Genomic DNA, 15,653 nt, shown 5'->3' with positions numbered 1-15,653 from the left:
CCATAAAATCCCCAATTTGTGGATATTGGTCACCGAAAGAATCTAATAGTCCTCCTAAACAGACAAAAAGAGAGGTGATGGAGGGAGAAATATGTCTAAACTCAGTGTAATCCACCATTAAGAAAAGATATGCATTTCGAAGAAACAAAATAAGAACAGCATTTCGAAGAAGGAAAGTACAAAGCGAAGAAATACAAAACAGCAAAGAAAAAAGAGAGGAAAGAAAGCGTAAAGGAAGGGATACGCACCTAAAAAAAGGAAGAAAATTGTAAATAGCTAGGCAACAGCGGCGTTGAACTCAGAAAAATCAAACAATAGAGAAAACAAAAGGAAAAGCTGAAACATAGAGAAGCCAAATATGAGAGGAAGGTAAAGAGATGAAGGGAAAAGGAAAACAAAGTATTGGAATATGCCTTGGAAATTGCGGGAAACTGAAAAGGTATTCACCGGAAGCAAAACCTCTTTACCGATCAGAATTGTACATGTGGCCATAATGCGCGCCACGTCGCCATAAGGCAATTAATGCGGAGAACACATCCCCAAGCATAAGAAAAAAAAAAAAAAAAAACTTCTCACATTCCTAAGACCGTCCGAATTATGGACGATCTTGGAATGAGGGGGCAACTGATAGTCCCAAAAATATAATCGTCCACACGAGAAGGATGATCTATAAGCACGACCCCAATGTCGACATAGTCTAAGGGGATTGCCTGACAATGACCCAGCCATCGTCCTTCAATCAAGACAAGCCGTTACAAAAATAGCAATGAATGTCGATATCGTTGAAGGTGTATCTGTCAACTTAACACCCGACATAAGCGTTACAGATTCTGCAATAACACCATCATTATTATAGAACCAACGGCTAGAAGAGAAAGGAAATCACCTATATATATTCATAAACAAGATTCCAGAAAGGTACAAAAACACTTACTAGAAATTTCACTTGCTAAAGCTATATCATTTTCCTTTGTTTCCAAGCCTTTCTAACTTTGGCATCAGAGACTTTGTGGCTGGCGCCACACCAGTGACCACATTCTTTGCAGTTTGACGTATTCCAGGTTTTGGAGCGATTGTGGACGATCCCAATCTGGACGACCATCTCTACTGACGATCATAGCATCATCACTACTAACCATCTCGGCTTCCCAAGGCAGGAAGCAACTCTCAAGCTTACCGGGGTCCCAAGTTCTTGTATTTGTGTGGAACAAGTCACACACCCTTTCTACCCTTAAATCAACTCTAGGAGAGCAAATTTTGCTATGAGTGAGATCAGGTAGCCAGTGGTGCAACCACACATCAATTTTCTGACCATCACCAAGCCTCCAAATAGCCCCTTTCTCAATAACTCCCCTAGGTTGCAATATACTCCTCCATGCATAAGAACACTTAGGGTGAATTTGTGCTTTAAGAATACTACTAGTCGGGAAATACTTAACACTAAAAACTCTATATAAAAGAGTGTCCTTGTGAGCTATGAATCGCCAACCCTGCTTAGCCAGCAAAGCATGATTAAACTTTTGAAAATCATTGGAATCCCATGCCTCCAATGGATTTAGATGAACACAACGTACTCCAATTAATCCAATGAATTTTCTTGGAGTCTCTATTACCTTACTAGAACTTTCAGATCATAGGTTCAATATCCTTACATAGACCAACTGGAAGCTTAAAAACACTCATCGAGTAGGTTGGGATAGATTGGACCACAGCTTTAATCAGAACTTCTTTGCCCACTTGCGATAAAAGTATCTCCTTCCATCCTTGCATTCTTGACCAAATCCTTTCTTTTATTTGAGTAAAGTAATCTGACTTATTCCTCCTAAAAAAAGATGGTAACCCTAAGTATTTCTCTTAGTGCTATATTGCTAGGACATTTAGGGCAACTTTGATTGCCTCCTTTGTTTGCTCACTCATGTTTTTGCTAAAGAAGAGCGTTGTTTTCTCCTTGTTGAACATTTGGCCTGAAGTGGTCTTATAATAAGCTAACAACTCCTGAATTTTGTTGCACTCCTCGAGGGTAGATTTGCAAAACAATAGACAATCATCTGCAAAAAACAGATGAGTTAGTTTAGGCCCATTTCTACAGAGTGAAAAACCCCTTATCGCTCCTCTCGTTGCTGCATTACTGAGCAAGGAATTTAACCATTCCGCACAAAATAGAAACAAATAAGGAGATAGAGGATCCCTATGTCATAAACCCCTTGAAGGCATAATCAGGCCATTCGGTTCACCATTCACCAAGATAGAATTCGTTACTGTGGTAATGCACTCCATTATCAAAGCCACCCATGACTCTTCAAAGCCTATCTTCAGAAGGATTTTTTCAAGAAAAGCCCATTCCACTTTATCATAAGCTTTACTCATATCTAGCTTCAATGCCATAAAATCATTCTTGCCTGTGCAGTTAGTCTTCTTATGATGCAAATACTCAAAAGCTATCAAGATATTATTAGTAATTAATTTGTCAGCAATAAAAGCACTATGAGTTTCTGAAATAATAGAATTGAGCCAGGGTTTGAGGCGATTAGCAATCACCTTGCTAACAATTTTATAGATCACATTACTGAGACTAATAGGTTTGAACTCCATCATCCTTTCTGGATTTTGAACTTTTGGAATCAAAATATTGAATGTAAGATTTATAGATTTAAGTATAGAGCCTTAATATAAATTGGACAACACAACTTGAGTAATATCCATACCTACATCATACCAATAAGACTGATAAAATAAAGGGGGTATACCATCAGTGCCTGGTGATTTAAGTGGGGCCATCTTTGTGATTGCTACTCCTACCTTCTCATTGGTATATGGTTGAGCTAGAGCATCCCTCATTTCATCGCTAACCTTGGCTTGAGCACCATTCGGCACATGCTCAAATTCTTGTGGGTTTGAAGAGGAAAATAGCTGTGTGTAAAAATGATTTAGCAAGGCTGAAACCACCTTCTCATCCTCCTACCATACTCCATTCTCATCCCGCAGTCTCCTAATAAAATTCCTTCTCTTTCTTTGAGTAGCTGATCCATGGAAAAATTTTGTGTTCTGATCACCATGTTTCAACCACTGAATTCGAGACCTTTGTTTCCACATCTGTTCTTCCTTACCATACAACGCATTTAACTTAGATTTTAGCTTAGCCACCACTCCATAATCCCCTGACTTGATCGAAACCTCCTTTGCTCTCCACAACTTGTATTTTACTTGCTTTATGTTTCTCTACACATTGCCAAAATGATCTCGATTCCAGTCTTTTAAACTTTTCTTGCATCTCTGTAGTTTCCTAGTTGCTTTAAACATAGGTGTACCCTTAGTAGTACAATCCCAAGCCCTAGAAATTACCTCTCTACAAGCCGAATTCGAAGTCCACATAGCCTCAAACCGAAACGGCTTCTGTCTCCATCGTTGTTGTTCACCATTAGCAGCAAGAGAGAAAAGAATTGGTTGGTGATTTGAGGTAAAACAGTTCAAATGCTTCACCCTATCAGTGGGGAATCTAGCTAACCACTCATAGTTTGCCACTCCCCTATCCAATCTTTCCCATATCAACACCCCCACCATCTCCCATGCCATGAGTAATCCGGCCCTGTAAATCCTAAGTCCACAAAACCACGTTGGTCTAAGACATCACAAAAGCTTTGCATCAGATTATGTGCCCTAGGTACGCCACCCTTTTTATCCTTCACCTTGAGTAACTCATTGAAGTCTCCAAAGCAACACCAAGGTAGTTTTGGTTTTGAGCTCAACATATGTAACATATTCCATCCATCATCCCGTTTACTTGTATCTGGTTCCCCATAAAACCTGGTTAGTCTCCATGTATTCTTCGAGCATCCATTAATAATAGAATCAATATGGTAGGTTGAAAAACTATCTACCTAAACATTCGCATTAGCACTCCAAAGGAGAGCCAATCCACCGCCTCGCTTAGTAGTCAGTACAGTGAAACATCCATCAAAACCAATTTTGTCTCTAATCCATCTCATATGCTCTGTATTTGACCATGTTTCTAAAAAAAAAAAAAATCATGGGATCTTGTGCTTGCACAATATCAACAAGCTCTCGAACTGCACGACGGTCTCCAAGCTTGTTGCAGTTCCATGCTAAGAGTTTCATTGCTATCGGCAGGGCTAATCATTGGCTGCCACCATTGAACCCATCATTGTTGGCACCCTTTTCTTCAAGCACCTATCTGCATCATCGGAATCCTTCTAGCATGTTTTACAAGCACCTGCTCCCTCCTCTTCAACAACCCTTCTATACCATTTATTTTTCTGACAACCCGAGTGAATTTCTTATTCAAGGTGGGCTGTCTTTTCGGATTAGTTTGGGTAAACAGATTCTTCAGATACATTGCTGACTCCAATACCCTGGAATTTGTTGTACATGGCCTCTTTGCAGCACTTTCCTCCCCCTCTTTGTCCTTGCCATCAAACTTTGTCAGTTCTTTGTCAATATCCACCAACTGTGCCTGAAACTCTTGGTCTAAGAACACCTGTGTTGGCTCACTAATCCTGCCCTTAGGAAAGCACAATTCCCTCGGCTCAAGTCCATCACCTTCTCGTTCTTGTGAACTCAAGCTTACCATCACCTGGTCGGGTTGGTCCACGTTTATTAGCTCATCGCCCCCTTCAACTTAATTAAACTGCTCATCCCCAGCCCCACAATCTGTCACAAACATCCTCGAATTAACCCTAGAACCTGACAGCACCTGCTTGTCACCCTCATCCACATCATCCTTATCTGGGCTTTGACAAGTTGCAGCGTCTTCCTTAATCTCCTCCTTGTACCCAGTCACCCTAACCACAGATTTTTTCGCCAAGTTTGGGGTGTTTGCTCGCAGCCATGAACCAAACTCTTGGTTAACTGTCTTCGCCTCCCCTTTCCTTCTCAAACCATTGAGACAATCCTTGTCATGGTGGGTGAGACAACCACACGAATGACAAACATTAGGCAGTTGCTTATGCTTGAAATTGACCCAATTCTCCTCACCACTTCGCAGCACAATATACCTACCTCTGCAAAAAGGTTTTGTGATGTCGATACCCACCCTTACTCTCATAAAATAGCCTTCACACTCATCACTACCAGCATCCGTCCCCACAACCACCCCCGCAATCGAAACTACATCCCTGGCCACTCTCACATTCAGACTGCCAATAGGGACGTCATTAAGTTGTATCCAAAAGTCTGTCCTATCGAAAACTAGGTTCTTCACGTCTAAGCTCCTTTCCTTTTTTTTGGGAAGGAAATAGGATTATGTATTTATGATAGAAATATTGACTTTTGCAAGCGAATTTAAGCACGTACATTTTTCACTAGTAACCATTGAACACGTAGATGCAATAACACTAGCCTTGATAATGTTAATCACTTTATTAATGCCTAATCACTAGATGAGTTGCTTGTTGTCAATTGACATGATTAGACAATAAAAATTCACATGTGATTTGTCTTTATTTCAAAATTGACATGTCTATGTGATTAGGTATTTAAAATTGACGGGGATTGACTAACGTCATAATAGCTAGGTTTGTTTCATAGTCAAATTTGAGAATTATCAGCAACTTGATTATGCCAGTTTCCCCAGTAGTTCTGGATATTCAGAAAATTTGAAGATCCATTTTCTTTTTTGGGCTGAAAATGATGGAAGTTAAGTTGGAAACACGAAAATCATTTCAAGGTACCTACTTTGCATGCAAAATTTCTGCAAACCCTACAGTAATATATATTATAAAAAACACTTTAAGAAAATATATAGAATTTCCTATAACATGGCTAAGTCACTTTAAAAAAAATTGTTTGCCGTTTCATAGATTAATACAATCATACATTTTTTGAACTTTTTAATTGGGAACCTAAGGTAAATTATTGAAGGAATGTAACTCAGTTCTTGAGATTGCATCGTGTAGGTGTTTATCTTAGGTTTAACTTTTCCCATGACTTATTTATTGATATTGCTATATGTAATTTATTTTTTTCACCCAATAAAGTTTGAACCTCACAGCATTCAGCAAAAAAAAAAAAAAAAACAAAAAAAAAAAAACCTCACAGGAAATACGAGAGCTCTTCAAGAAAAGGAAGAAAACAAAAACCTTACTAGAGGTTTGTATTCGTATTCTGCTTTGTTCATGTTAACGTTCCGCCAACAGTGATAGACAATGTTTTTTTCAGTGAGCTTTGAGTTTTTAAATTAGTGATTTTATTCTTATTATGGTGTAAGAATTTCACAAAAATGTTGTAGCTATTAATATATTGTTCAACATTTGTGTTTTTATGGTATTATTATCTCTTTACATCATGATAATTGGGTAACGTATGTTGTCACAACTCTAACGATGGGTTTTTTTTTTTTTTTTTTTTGTTTTTTTTTTGTTTTTTTTTGTTTTTGTTATTGTTGTTGTTGTTGTTGTTGCTGGTGTTGCAGGCAATGATGGTTGTTCTATGGTAGCTGAATCCTTGAATCCTATTAAAAACCTTTCCTGTAACTCCTAAAATACACATCTATGTTAAATTATCTATTCCTGAACATCGATTTGCTGTAGAACTCAATAGGTTTTTGCTATAGGTTTTTTGAATATTGAATTTATGTTTTTACTTCTACTCTCTTTGAAATTATGATAGAGTATTTAAGAGGTATTTTGAATCTACCACAAGTTTAAATTTATTGTATCTAATTTAATTTTTTTAATACTTATTCAATTTCTTCATTATGTATTACAAGTTTTGTTTCTTAAGTGTGATTACTATTTATGATATTTTGTTCTTGTTAAATGTTTTACAATTTTTTGGGTCTTGTGATTACTACTTTCTAAATATTGGAATTCACCTTAAATTTCTGTTTTGACTTTGTTTTAGATTTTCTTGGTGCAGAGGAAATTCAATTCCTTGGGAGAAGTAATTCATATTACATGTGAAAGAGCAAATATTGTGTTCCTTTGTCCACAAGGGAATAAATATTGGTGCCTTATATATTTATTGATAGTAATTTAATTAACCAATTTTAAGGCTGAGTTGTTAATTAGATCTATTATAAAAGCCATAGGTTAATCAAACAAATATCAATATCATGCATAGTGGAATAGTAAATAAGATATGATGACTTAAGAAAATTAATGAAACAAACTAGTTTCATAGATAAAAATTTGGGGAAAAACCTTCCCAAAAAGCAATTACTATAATAAAAAGAAGTTTAAGAACTAGTGCAAAATATTTGTCTCTAAACTCTACAATACCAGTAAATGAATTTACAATAGAAACCTTTTACCTCTTCAAGACCTTTGAATTCATTAATATATGAACACTCCATGGATGACGCACACATAATCACAATTGGAACTTGTGAACAACTCCAAAAACTTTTTGAAAGTTTTCTTAATGATAGCAAATTTGCGCTATGACTTAAGCGTCTTCACCAATTGAATTTCATATTTACTTGAAACTCACTAGTATGGTAAAATTGAGATAACTTGGTTACAAAAACCCTAACCGAAAAAACAAACTGTTTCTCTCTCTAAAAAGCCTTCTAATAGATGACTTGTAATGTCCTTTAAATGTAGATTCAAATGGATCTCAAATCGAGCTTGAAATGGACAATTTATGAGCTTTTTTACGTTGTTGATTTTTGTTGAAATGTGAAGCTCGATAGATTGATAGGTATTGAGGAGGTATTGAGCCTACTATCGAAGAGACAGAAGGTGGTCTAGAAGGGGCTTGAGGTATTGAGTCACATGCTAAAAATTCTCTTTTCTTGAGCTGTTTTTGAGTAAACTTTGCGTCTTTAACTTGATTTTCAACTACCATTTTAAAACACATTAAAATTCAATAAAAGACACATAATTTGGCACGGTTTGATAACCCTAAAAGACCTTACAATTGTTATAATCCTTGTTAAATATAGTAGACTTGATTTGTTTCTCCACGGAAATTGAAAGGTGGAAATTTGTTTAAAATGACCTCAAATTTATATTTTAACTTGGTTTAGATTTAGATTTTATTGATGTGAAAGGAAAGTCTACTGACTGTCCAAGAGTACTATTTCGTGGAAAGCAAATTCGTCTTTAACAACAAGGACATTAGGGGAAGTTCCACTACTTGGGATCTAGTACGACTAGATTATATCACCCAATTACTGAAATAAATAAAATATCAAGAAAATAATGTCAATGAGTAGTGTTTATTATACACACTCTCACATGCACACTCAAAATGCACAGAAATTGTGAATTTTTATTACACACTCTCTCACACGCACACACAAAATGCCCAGAAATCATGAATTGAGTTTATGGTTTTTGTGCATTTTGAGTCTGTGTGTGTGAGAGTGTATATAATAGGGTGTGTGAATAAGTTTTTACCTAATGTGAAAATGCCTCTGAGTCTCTGACCACATAGAAAAGTTGCAGATTGCAATTAAAAAAAAATGCATGCAAAGGCACTAACTAGATCAAATCATAAAATTTAGACATAGTGAAGCTTATTTGAGTACGGCTAGTCTCTATGAAGAATCACAATATCAGCTAACGGTTAGATTTATATTTGATAATTTTAATTCAAACGGAAATGAAAATGTACAAGTTCAATATTTTAATTGATTCTAGAGATTTGATGTCCCAATTCCAATATGGTAACCTAAGAAAATGAATCTAAGGAGAAAGCCAACATAACGATTGATGATGCACAAAATCGTCAGTAAATTAATTGTCCACGTACATGCACAGTGACTAAGGGTACCTAAAGAATGAAAGGTAAAAAACTTACAAAACGCATCGGTGGAGTGCCGGCCAAAGACCCTCCGAAGGTTAAGTCAGTGATTAAATGATCTTCAATAACTTTAAAGTATGAGAGTTAGGAAATTCTTCATAGACCCCCTTACTTTTTTTTTTTTTTTTCTTGGTTGGACCTATTACGACGCTTTCCAAGTGCCGCTATAGGCCTTGTGTTTAAAAATGTTGCTATAAACCCTTAAAAATGCGGCTATAGACATATACCCCATTCCAGCTCTCCTAAAGCGTTGCTATAGGGGGGGATTTTAGCAGCGTTTGTGAAAAATGGCGCAATAGATCATCTATAGCTGCGTTTTTGAAAATACCGCTAAGAAAAAAAATGATGCTATAACTAGCATTTTTTTGTAGTGTATGGACCTTGGAGAAGATGGGGCTTGGTGCTTATATAGCGATATAGAGCTGACCAAGTTCCTATGAATGTCGACTCTTTCCTTAGAGGGAGAGTATGAAGTTAATGCTATGAAATCCTCTAGCTTAACATCCCATGTTTGGATGATAAGAATATGTAGAAGAATTTTTGGGCGTGGCGTGGAAATTCTTTCCATATAAACATACTTGAGTGGAGGGCATGTAAAAGATGTAGAGCTAAGGCTTGACGGACTTGTCCATCACATGACATGGTGCCAGGCAGATTAGTGTCTGATCGCTACTTTAGGAGTCACTAGATACATGGGAGGCCTGACGATCCTTTATTACTTGACTAAGCCAAGGAGGTGTGACACTCCCTTAGGTACTTGACGATGCCTTAGTCCTTGATGACTCTAGGGTGTTAGACAAATTTTGAGATGGTGAAAATCTTCCCTATCAATGTGTTAGAAACCCGGTGATTCCTAATGGAGATGGATATGAATTATAGGAGAATTGATGAGAATAGTAGGGAAATTGACTTAATTTGAGATAGTCACCCTCCATAGAGGAATATTAAGAGAGAGAGAGAGAGGAAATGCACTAAGAAATGAGTTGGTTTATTCTTCATTGATATTTAATGTTGAATTACAATCATATATTTATAGGAGACTAGTTCTAATGTCATTCGGCCACATGACTCAAAATAATTGGCTAATTAATTCAACATGTGCTCTATAAATTAAGCCATGTGTTAAATGAGTTAGATCCTAACTAATTTATCATAATCTCAACAAACTAGTTAACTACCTAATTAAAGGGATTACAACAATTATTTCACATTCCTAACATAATGATTTTCTTGATTGATGAAGCAAAGCATTAAAGAACTGCAAGTGATTTGAGCTATTAAGATAAAGAAAAAAAAAGAAAAAAGAAAAAAGAAAAAAGAAAAAAGAAAAAAGAAAAAAGAAAAAAAAGAAAAACCAAATTGATGAGCTAAAGTTGATCTTTGAAAGGGATTGAGACAGCGGGCGCTTTGGGGCAAGCATTTTCCTTGTCCTTTCAAGAACACCCAAAAAAAAAAAAAAAAAAAAAAAAAAATTGAATCCCAAATTCCTATCCACAAAACTGTTGGCCAATTCCCTGCAGAAAAACACCCAAAAAAAAAAAAAAAAAAAAAAAAAAAATTGAATCCCAAATTCCTATCCACAAAACTGTTGGCCAATTCCCTGCAGAAAACATAAAAAAGAATGTCACTTTTGCCAGCTATAAATCTATTACGTATTATTTTGTGAAAGCTAGGATATTGTATTGATTTCAAAATGTGTACAAAAGATTACAATAAGTCATTGATCACAGCAGGGACTGATATTGTGCCATGTTCTGTCTAAACGACAACCGAGAGCAAAATGTTCCTACTTTTTTAGCAGCATTAGACCTGACAGTAGATGACACAGCCCATGAAATGGATTGGGAAAGTCCTTTCTATCAACACGTACTTCCTCTAAAATGCGACCCAATTAAAGGAGATACATTAGGAGTTTGACAAGTAATCCTTGATTAGTTGCTGAGAAATTCCTTCCAACGCAATCAGTGAAGATGTGATAAGGAAGGCATGGGATTCGGGTGCCACTGGGACTGATACTTTAACGTCCGTGAGCTGCTTAAACAATGTGGGGCCTATTTGGTAGAGTGGAGTCCTAGAGACTTTGTGGTAATGTGACCAGTTTGTTGAGGGAAAAAATGTGGCATCAAAGATCAAGGTTGACCTGACTGAAGCATGGGGATCAAAGATTCAAATACAAAGTTCTTTCAGGCACATGCTCTACCAAAAGGCCAAGGATAAAATTGGATCAAAAAAATCCAAGACAGTGATTCAGTGAAGGTGGGTGGCATGTAAAGTATCATTATTAGGTTAAAGACAATTGGTGTTTGTTTGTGGTACTGGAGTATCTCATAATCAAGTAAAAACTTAATAAACATTGAACATCACAATATCACATGCATTTGTAAGTCTTAGCAAAACCTTAGTCACCCCCACCACTCCATTTAGATAATAAAGATTTTTATTTTGAATTAAATTAACCTTTGGCTTTTGAGAAGATGAATTTCTTCTTATTAAACTTTTTATCTTTTGGTGAATACTATTAGGTTGTGAGTTTCATGTTCCCTATTTTCTTTGATTCTTAATAGCGACGAGAGGAGGAGGAGGGGCTTGTGGGTTCGAGCTGTTGGGTAGCATAATAGTAGGTACTCTTAATATTGTAATATTTCTTACTATTCTTAAAAAAAGTGGTGAGAGTTTCTATCTTCCACTTTGTATTTCTTGGTAGGGCAAATTTTTTTACACATTTTGAGTTTGTTCTAGTGTTTCCTATTTACTCTAAAAAATAACGTATCAATTTGTGTCAATTGAATCATCATATAATATTGTATAATTTAGTTGTTGGATGAATTGGCTACATTAATTTGCTAGTTAAGCTATTTTGAAGGATTTGGAATCGGATTTAGTATATTTTGGCATATATTGCAAATTACGTTTAAGAATTCATCGTATCAAAATATGATGCTCCCAATGATGTTTCAAAAGGGTATAGCCTAAAAAAAGTTATAAGAATTTACAATGCTAACATAGCAGCAATTACTTTTCCAGATGCCAGGTTTTTGGAAATAGGCTGAACTGCTGGCTTAATCCAACAAATTCGATGCAAATGGTTCAATGCAGTGTCTATCAAGAGTATGACCCCGATAACAAGCATCCAACAGCATCGACTGATTACGTTTGTTTTCTCTTGGAACAGATGGAGCCATACTACTTTTGCTAGCATATTCCTCAGTCACTAACTTTTCAATCCGTTGCAGTAATAAATCGAAATTATCTTGGCTTCTAACCATGCTGAGACGTACGTAGCGGCTTTCAGCACCAAACAAACTACCATCACGGCCAGTGATATGGGCTGCTTTCAGTACCTCATAGCAATGCTTATCTTCTTGTCTCTCACACTTCAGCCACGCAAAAGCTGCATGCAATTTCCATTAGTTTAGTAGGCTTGAAATGTCATGATTCATCAAATAACAAAATTTTCCTGTTAACTAGCTTCAATATATCTGAATTGAAGGTGGCAGCTAGCTAGCATACTTGAAAATTCTCTTAGAATTGTATTAGAGAGTAGAGACATGGAGCTGAATTCTACTCTCATTTGGATTTGGACGAGTCAGGATGGACATTTTCCATTAAAAAGCAAATTGAGGGGGTTCATTTTAGGGTTAAGATATATTATTATTATTTTACAAAGGGAAAGTATTTTTTTCATAGTTTGCATCTATTATTTCATACATATATTCAAAATTGATTAAAAAAATATCCACATTTTAAAAATATTCATATATTAAAAATAAAAATGGATGTGAAATAGCTAACTTAAAAAAAAAAAAAAAAAAAAAAAAAAAAAAAGAGAAGGAGCAAACTTGAACAAAGTAATGTAAGAAAATAAAAACCTTTACAAATATAAAGCAATAAATCACATCATTTAACATCTCATTTTATCAAATAAATAAGAATATTCGTTTTTATATTGATGACCAATTATATCTTAGCAATAAAATTTCTCCCTTCCGTTTTATATGAAGAGGTTCATAATACAAAAGGTATCCGGGTATGACAGGGCAAGGAATGTCTCTCTATCTCTTTTTTTTTTTTTTTTTTTTTCCTTCTTCTTTGCTATGTTCCATTAAAATATTTTTCTTTACAGTTAAGAATCAATTATATTAGCAAATTTTTGTTTTTTCTAATTAGGTTACAGTTACTAAGCACCCACGAGTCGAGTTTAATAAATCTTATGGCTTGAAGAGAATTACCTGGAGAAGATTTCTTAACTTTTCCTGAAAATGAACAGTAATGAGGTTCAAGATCCTGGACCGAAAAACGTTTTGACAGTGATACAGATTTGCTCAATTGATCCCATCGGGTTTTCATGGTCTTGTATCCAAACTCATACATTTCCCTTCCTTTCCCTTGAATGACTACTTTTAGCAGCTTCAAAACTCTTAACTGAGTTTCTCGAGAGACACCATAGGTACTTAGACTCATATATGTTAGCATTCTTTGGTATACAGCCTCATCTTTTATTATTGCCCACCTGCATCAGAGAAACCAATGTCATAACTTATTTTCATCTTCTTAATTTCATAAGAGAAATCAAGTAATGAGTTTTGGCCAGTACAGTTAGTGGAAATAAAAATTATGGTCAAAATAATTGTTAAAAGTTACTCCATTAAATTCACTATTTTTTAGTGGCTTAAACTTTTGAGGTAGTAGAAAATTTATTATAATATTAAAACACAGGTGGTAATGAGATTCAAATTACATACATGGGACACCACAGTGTATATCATTACTCCATGAGTTATTACTGAACCGCTACTAGGTTCCTTTAATCATATAACTATGTCATAAATATTATTTACAAGCAAATAATAATTAGATACCCGAATCGACTGCCAGCATGACCGGTGAGCTTAGAAAGTGTAAATATTGTGAGATCTTCATCTGCTGGAGCAGGAATAGCTGTGAAATGTGGCCAGTAATAGGCGAGATCATGTATCGTCTTAACAGATGGCCCTCTAAGAACTGCCTTCTTCAACTGACCATCCGGATTGTTGGGTGAAGTCACAAACTCAATAAAATTCTGGGAAGATGAGGAGTCTATAGCACTGCTCTTCCACAGCGAAGTATCTCCGCTGAACTTATAATCCTTAGAGTTCAAAAACTCGGTTTGCTCTTTATAAACCTAGATGAAATTTTAATTTAGAGTTAATTAAAATAAATTATTATAAATTAAAAAAAAATTTAATTAGTTATTTAATTATATTTATTTATGTATTTAATAGTTGTTGTCTTATCGATATTTAAACCGTTAATAATTTTTTAGATTATTGTACAATATAGTTTGTATACTAAATTGTATTGAGAATACTATTTTGGATTATTTTATATAATATGAAAGTTGTATATACAAAAAAAAAAAAAATCATTTTAATTTTTACCCCTCCCACAACAAGTTTATAGCTTCGACACTATTGATCCCCCTGAAAAAAATCCTGGAGCTATTATTGTAAATAATACATTGAGTTTATCATAAAATGAACACTTTAATTGCAAAAATGTAGCCGTTAAGGGTTTCCTCTTTTTTGGATATATGTTATATATAGAACGAACTACTCATTAAATTCTTGCTCCCACTTTTAAATTTTTTCCTCAAATCACATAACAATTTATCTTGGTAACTTCGGTTAGGATGCTTAAATGGACATACAATAGATTTGAGACTTAAAAACATATATAATATCTTTAACTAAAAAAATAAAAAAATAATTAATAGTTTTGAGTGTTAAATAAATCTACCGGGTAGTAAGGGGTTGAAGCCACAACTTTTTCTGGTGAGGATGAACCCTCTGGGGAAATAGCACGCACGGCTGCGTTAAGAAGTTGGGTGGCACCAGCACCAAAAATGATGAATCTTCCATCTGTAACTGCATTACCAACGATGTCATGCACCCGTCTTATATGTGTTTTGAGCTCTTCTGAGATAAGCGAGCCATCATTGAACTCATAGCTCATACGATGCCATCCAGCCATCACTATGGCACTACTAGCCGCATGCTGCTCCCAAAAGGGCTCCAAGAATGTAGGATCTCCGCTGTATGCAACAATATTGAATTGAATCAAACATTAATATTATTAATTTCTACAAAAGTATATAAAAGAGACATATATGGGAAGGGAGATTGAAACCCTAGACGTCTTTGATGTTTCATCTTAGGACTAGTTAATGTAAAGTTCATTCGCGTGTGCATTTGGGTTATTACCTATCAGCATCTACCGCACAGTCAGACAAGAAATCCGAGCAGTCAGGACCTGCGAAGCAAGCATTACACTCGCAAATGGGTTTTCCATTAACAACTAAACCATCCAAGAAGGCCCTTCCATGGCCCGAACATGAAATAGATGCCACAGTTTCAGCTTCTGTGGCTGCCATTTTTGTCCAACTTTGCTCCCACCTAATTCGCAAAAATACATTGGCTGAGAAGAGATTTAGAATTAGGGAAGAAATTAAGATCAGTGCATATTTGAAGCTTTGAACCGTAGCCATTGTTTTTCCTTAGGTTCTCTCAATCACTGGGAGAATACCTATGCATATATATATAGTACTGAGGGGTTAAGAGTTAAAGACTAGAAATGGTAGTACTGATCATAATAATATGAGTAAGTCTTTATTTAAGACTATCCTAAAACAAGTTAAACAACTCGTGTGAAATTAAGGAAAAACTACTTCTATATTAGTGGGGGGGATGAATACAAACATGTCTCCAATGGGAATACGCGGAAAGAGGACAATTCAAATAGAGATGAACCCCAAAAACAGAAAGAAAAAAAAAGACTTATAATCAGTCAATTTAAAAAAATGCTACAACTAGTAATGAATTGACTTAAAACCATGTGAGCCCCGACAAGGTCCA

The 15,653-nt window shown here is 35.5% G+C and overlaps 1 protein-coding gene across 1 annotated transcript; it reads right to left on the bottom strand.

Moving 5' to 3' along the window:
- Nucleotides 1–4,636: 4,636 nt before the first annotated feature.
- On the bottom strand, nucleotides 4,637–15,286 carry LOC112019318 (tryptophan aminotransferase-related protein 4). The gene is made up of 7 exons (XM_024051854.1): nucleotides 15,003–15,286; nucleotides 14,539–14,833; nucleotides 13,623–13,924; nucleotides 12,993–13,273; nucleotides 11,915–12,154; nucleotides 11,766–11,862; nucleotides 4,637–5,153 (listed from the first exon to the last, which is right to left on the bottom strand). Exons 1-7 carry the CDS (start codon nucleotides 15,284–15,286, stop codon nucleotides 4,637–4,639), a joined length of 2,016 nt encoding a protein of 671 aa, XP_023907622.1.
- Between the last annotated feature and the right edge of the window lie 367 nt (nucleotides 15,287–15,653).

This window comes from Quercus suber, unplaced genomic scaffold, assembly GCF_002906115.3.
Source record: "Quercus suber isolate HL8 unplaced genomic scaffold, Cork oak 2.0 scaffold_85, whole genome shotgun sequence".
Classification (NCBI taxonomy): Eukaryota; Viridiplantae; Streptophyta; class Magnoliopsida; order Fagales; family Fagaceae; genus Quercus; species Quercus suber.
Note: the sequence above shows the minus strand (reverse complement) of the source record. Positions and strands in the feature narration are given on the sequence as shown.

Coding starts and splice junctions, on each gene's coding strand:
- LOC112019318 (XM_024051854.1), bottom strand. CDS start 15,286: ATGGCTACGGTTCAAAGCTTCAAATATGCACTGATCTTAATTTCTTCC. Junction 13,274..13,622: donor CATGCTGGCAGTCGATTCGG/GTATCTAATTAT, acceptor TCTCTGATGCAG/GTGGGCAATAATAAAAGATG. Junction 5,154..11,765: donor GGAAAAGTAATTGCTGCTAT/GTTAGCATTGTA, acceptor CCCTATTGGCAG/TCTGAATGTGAGAGTGGCCA.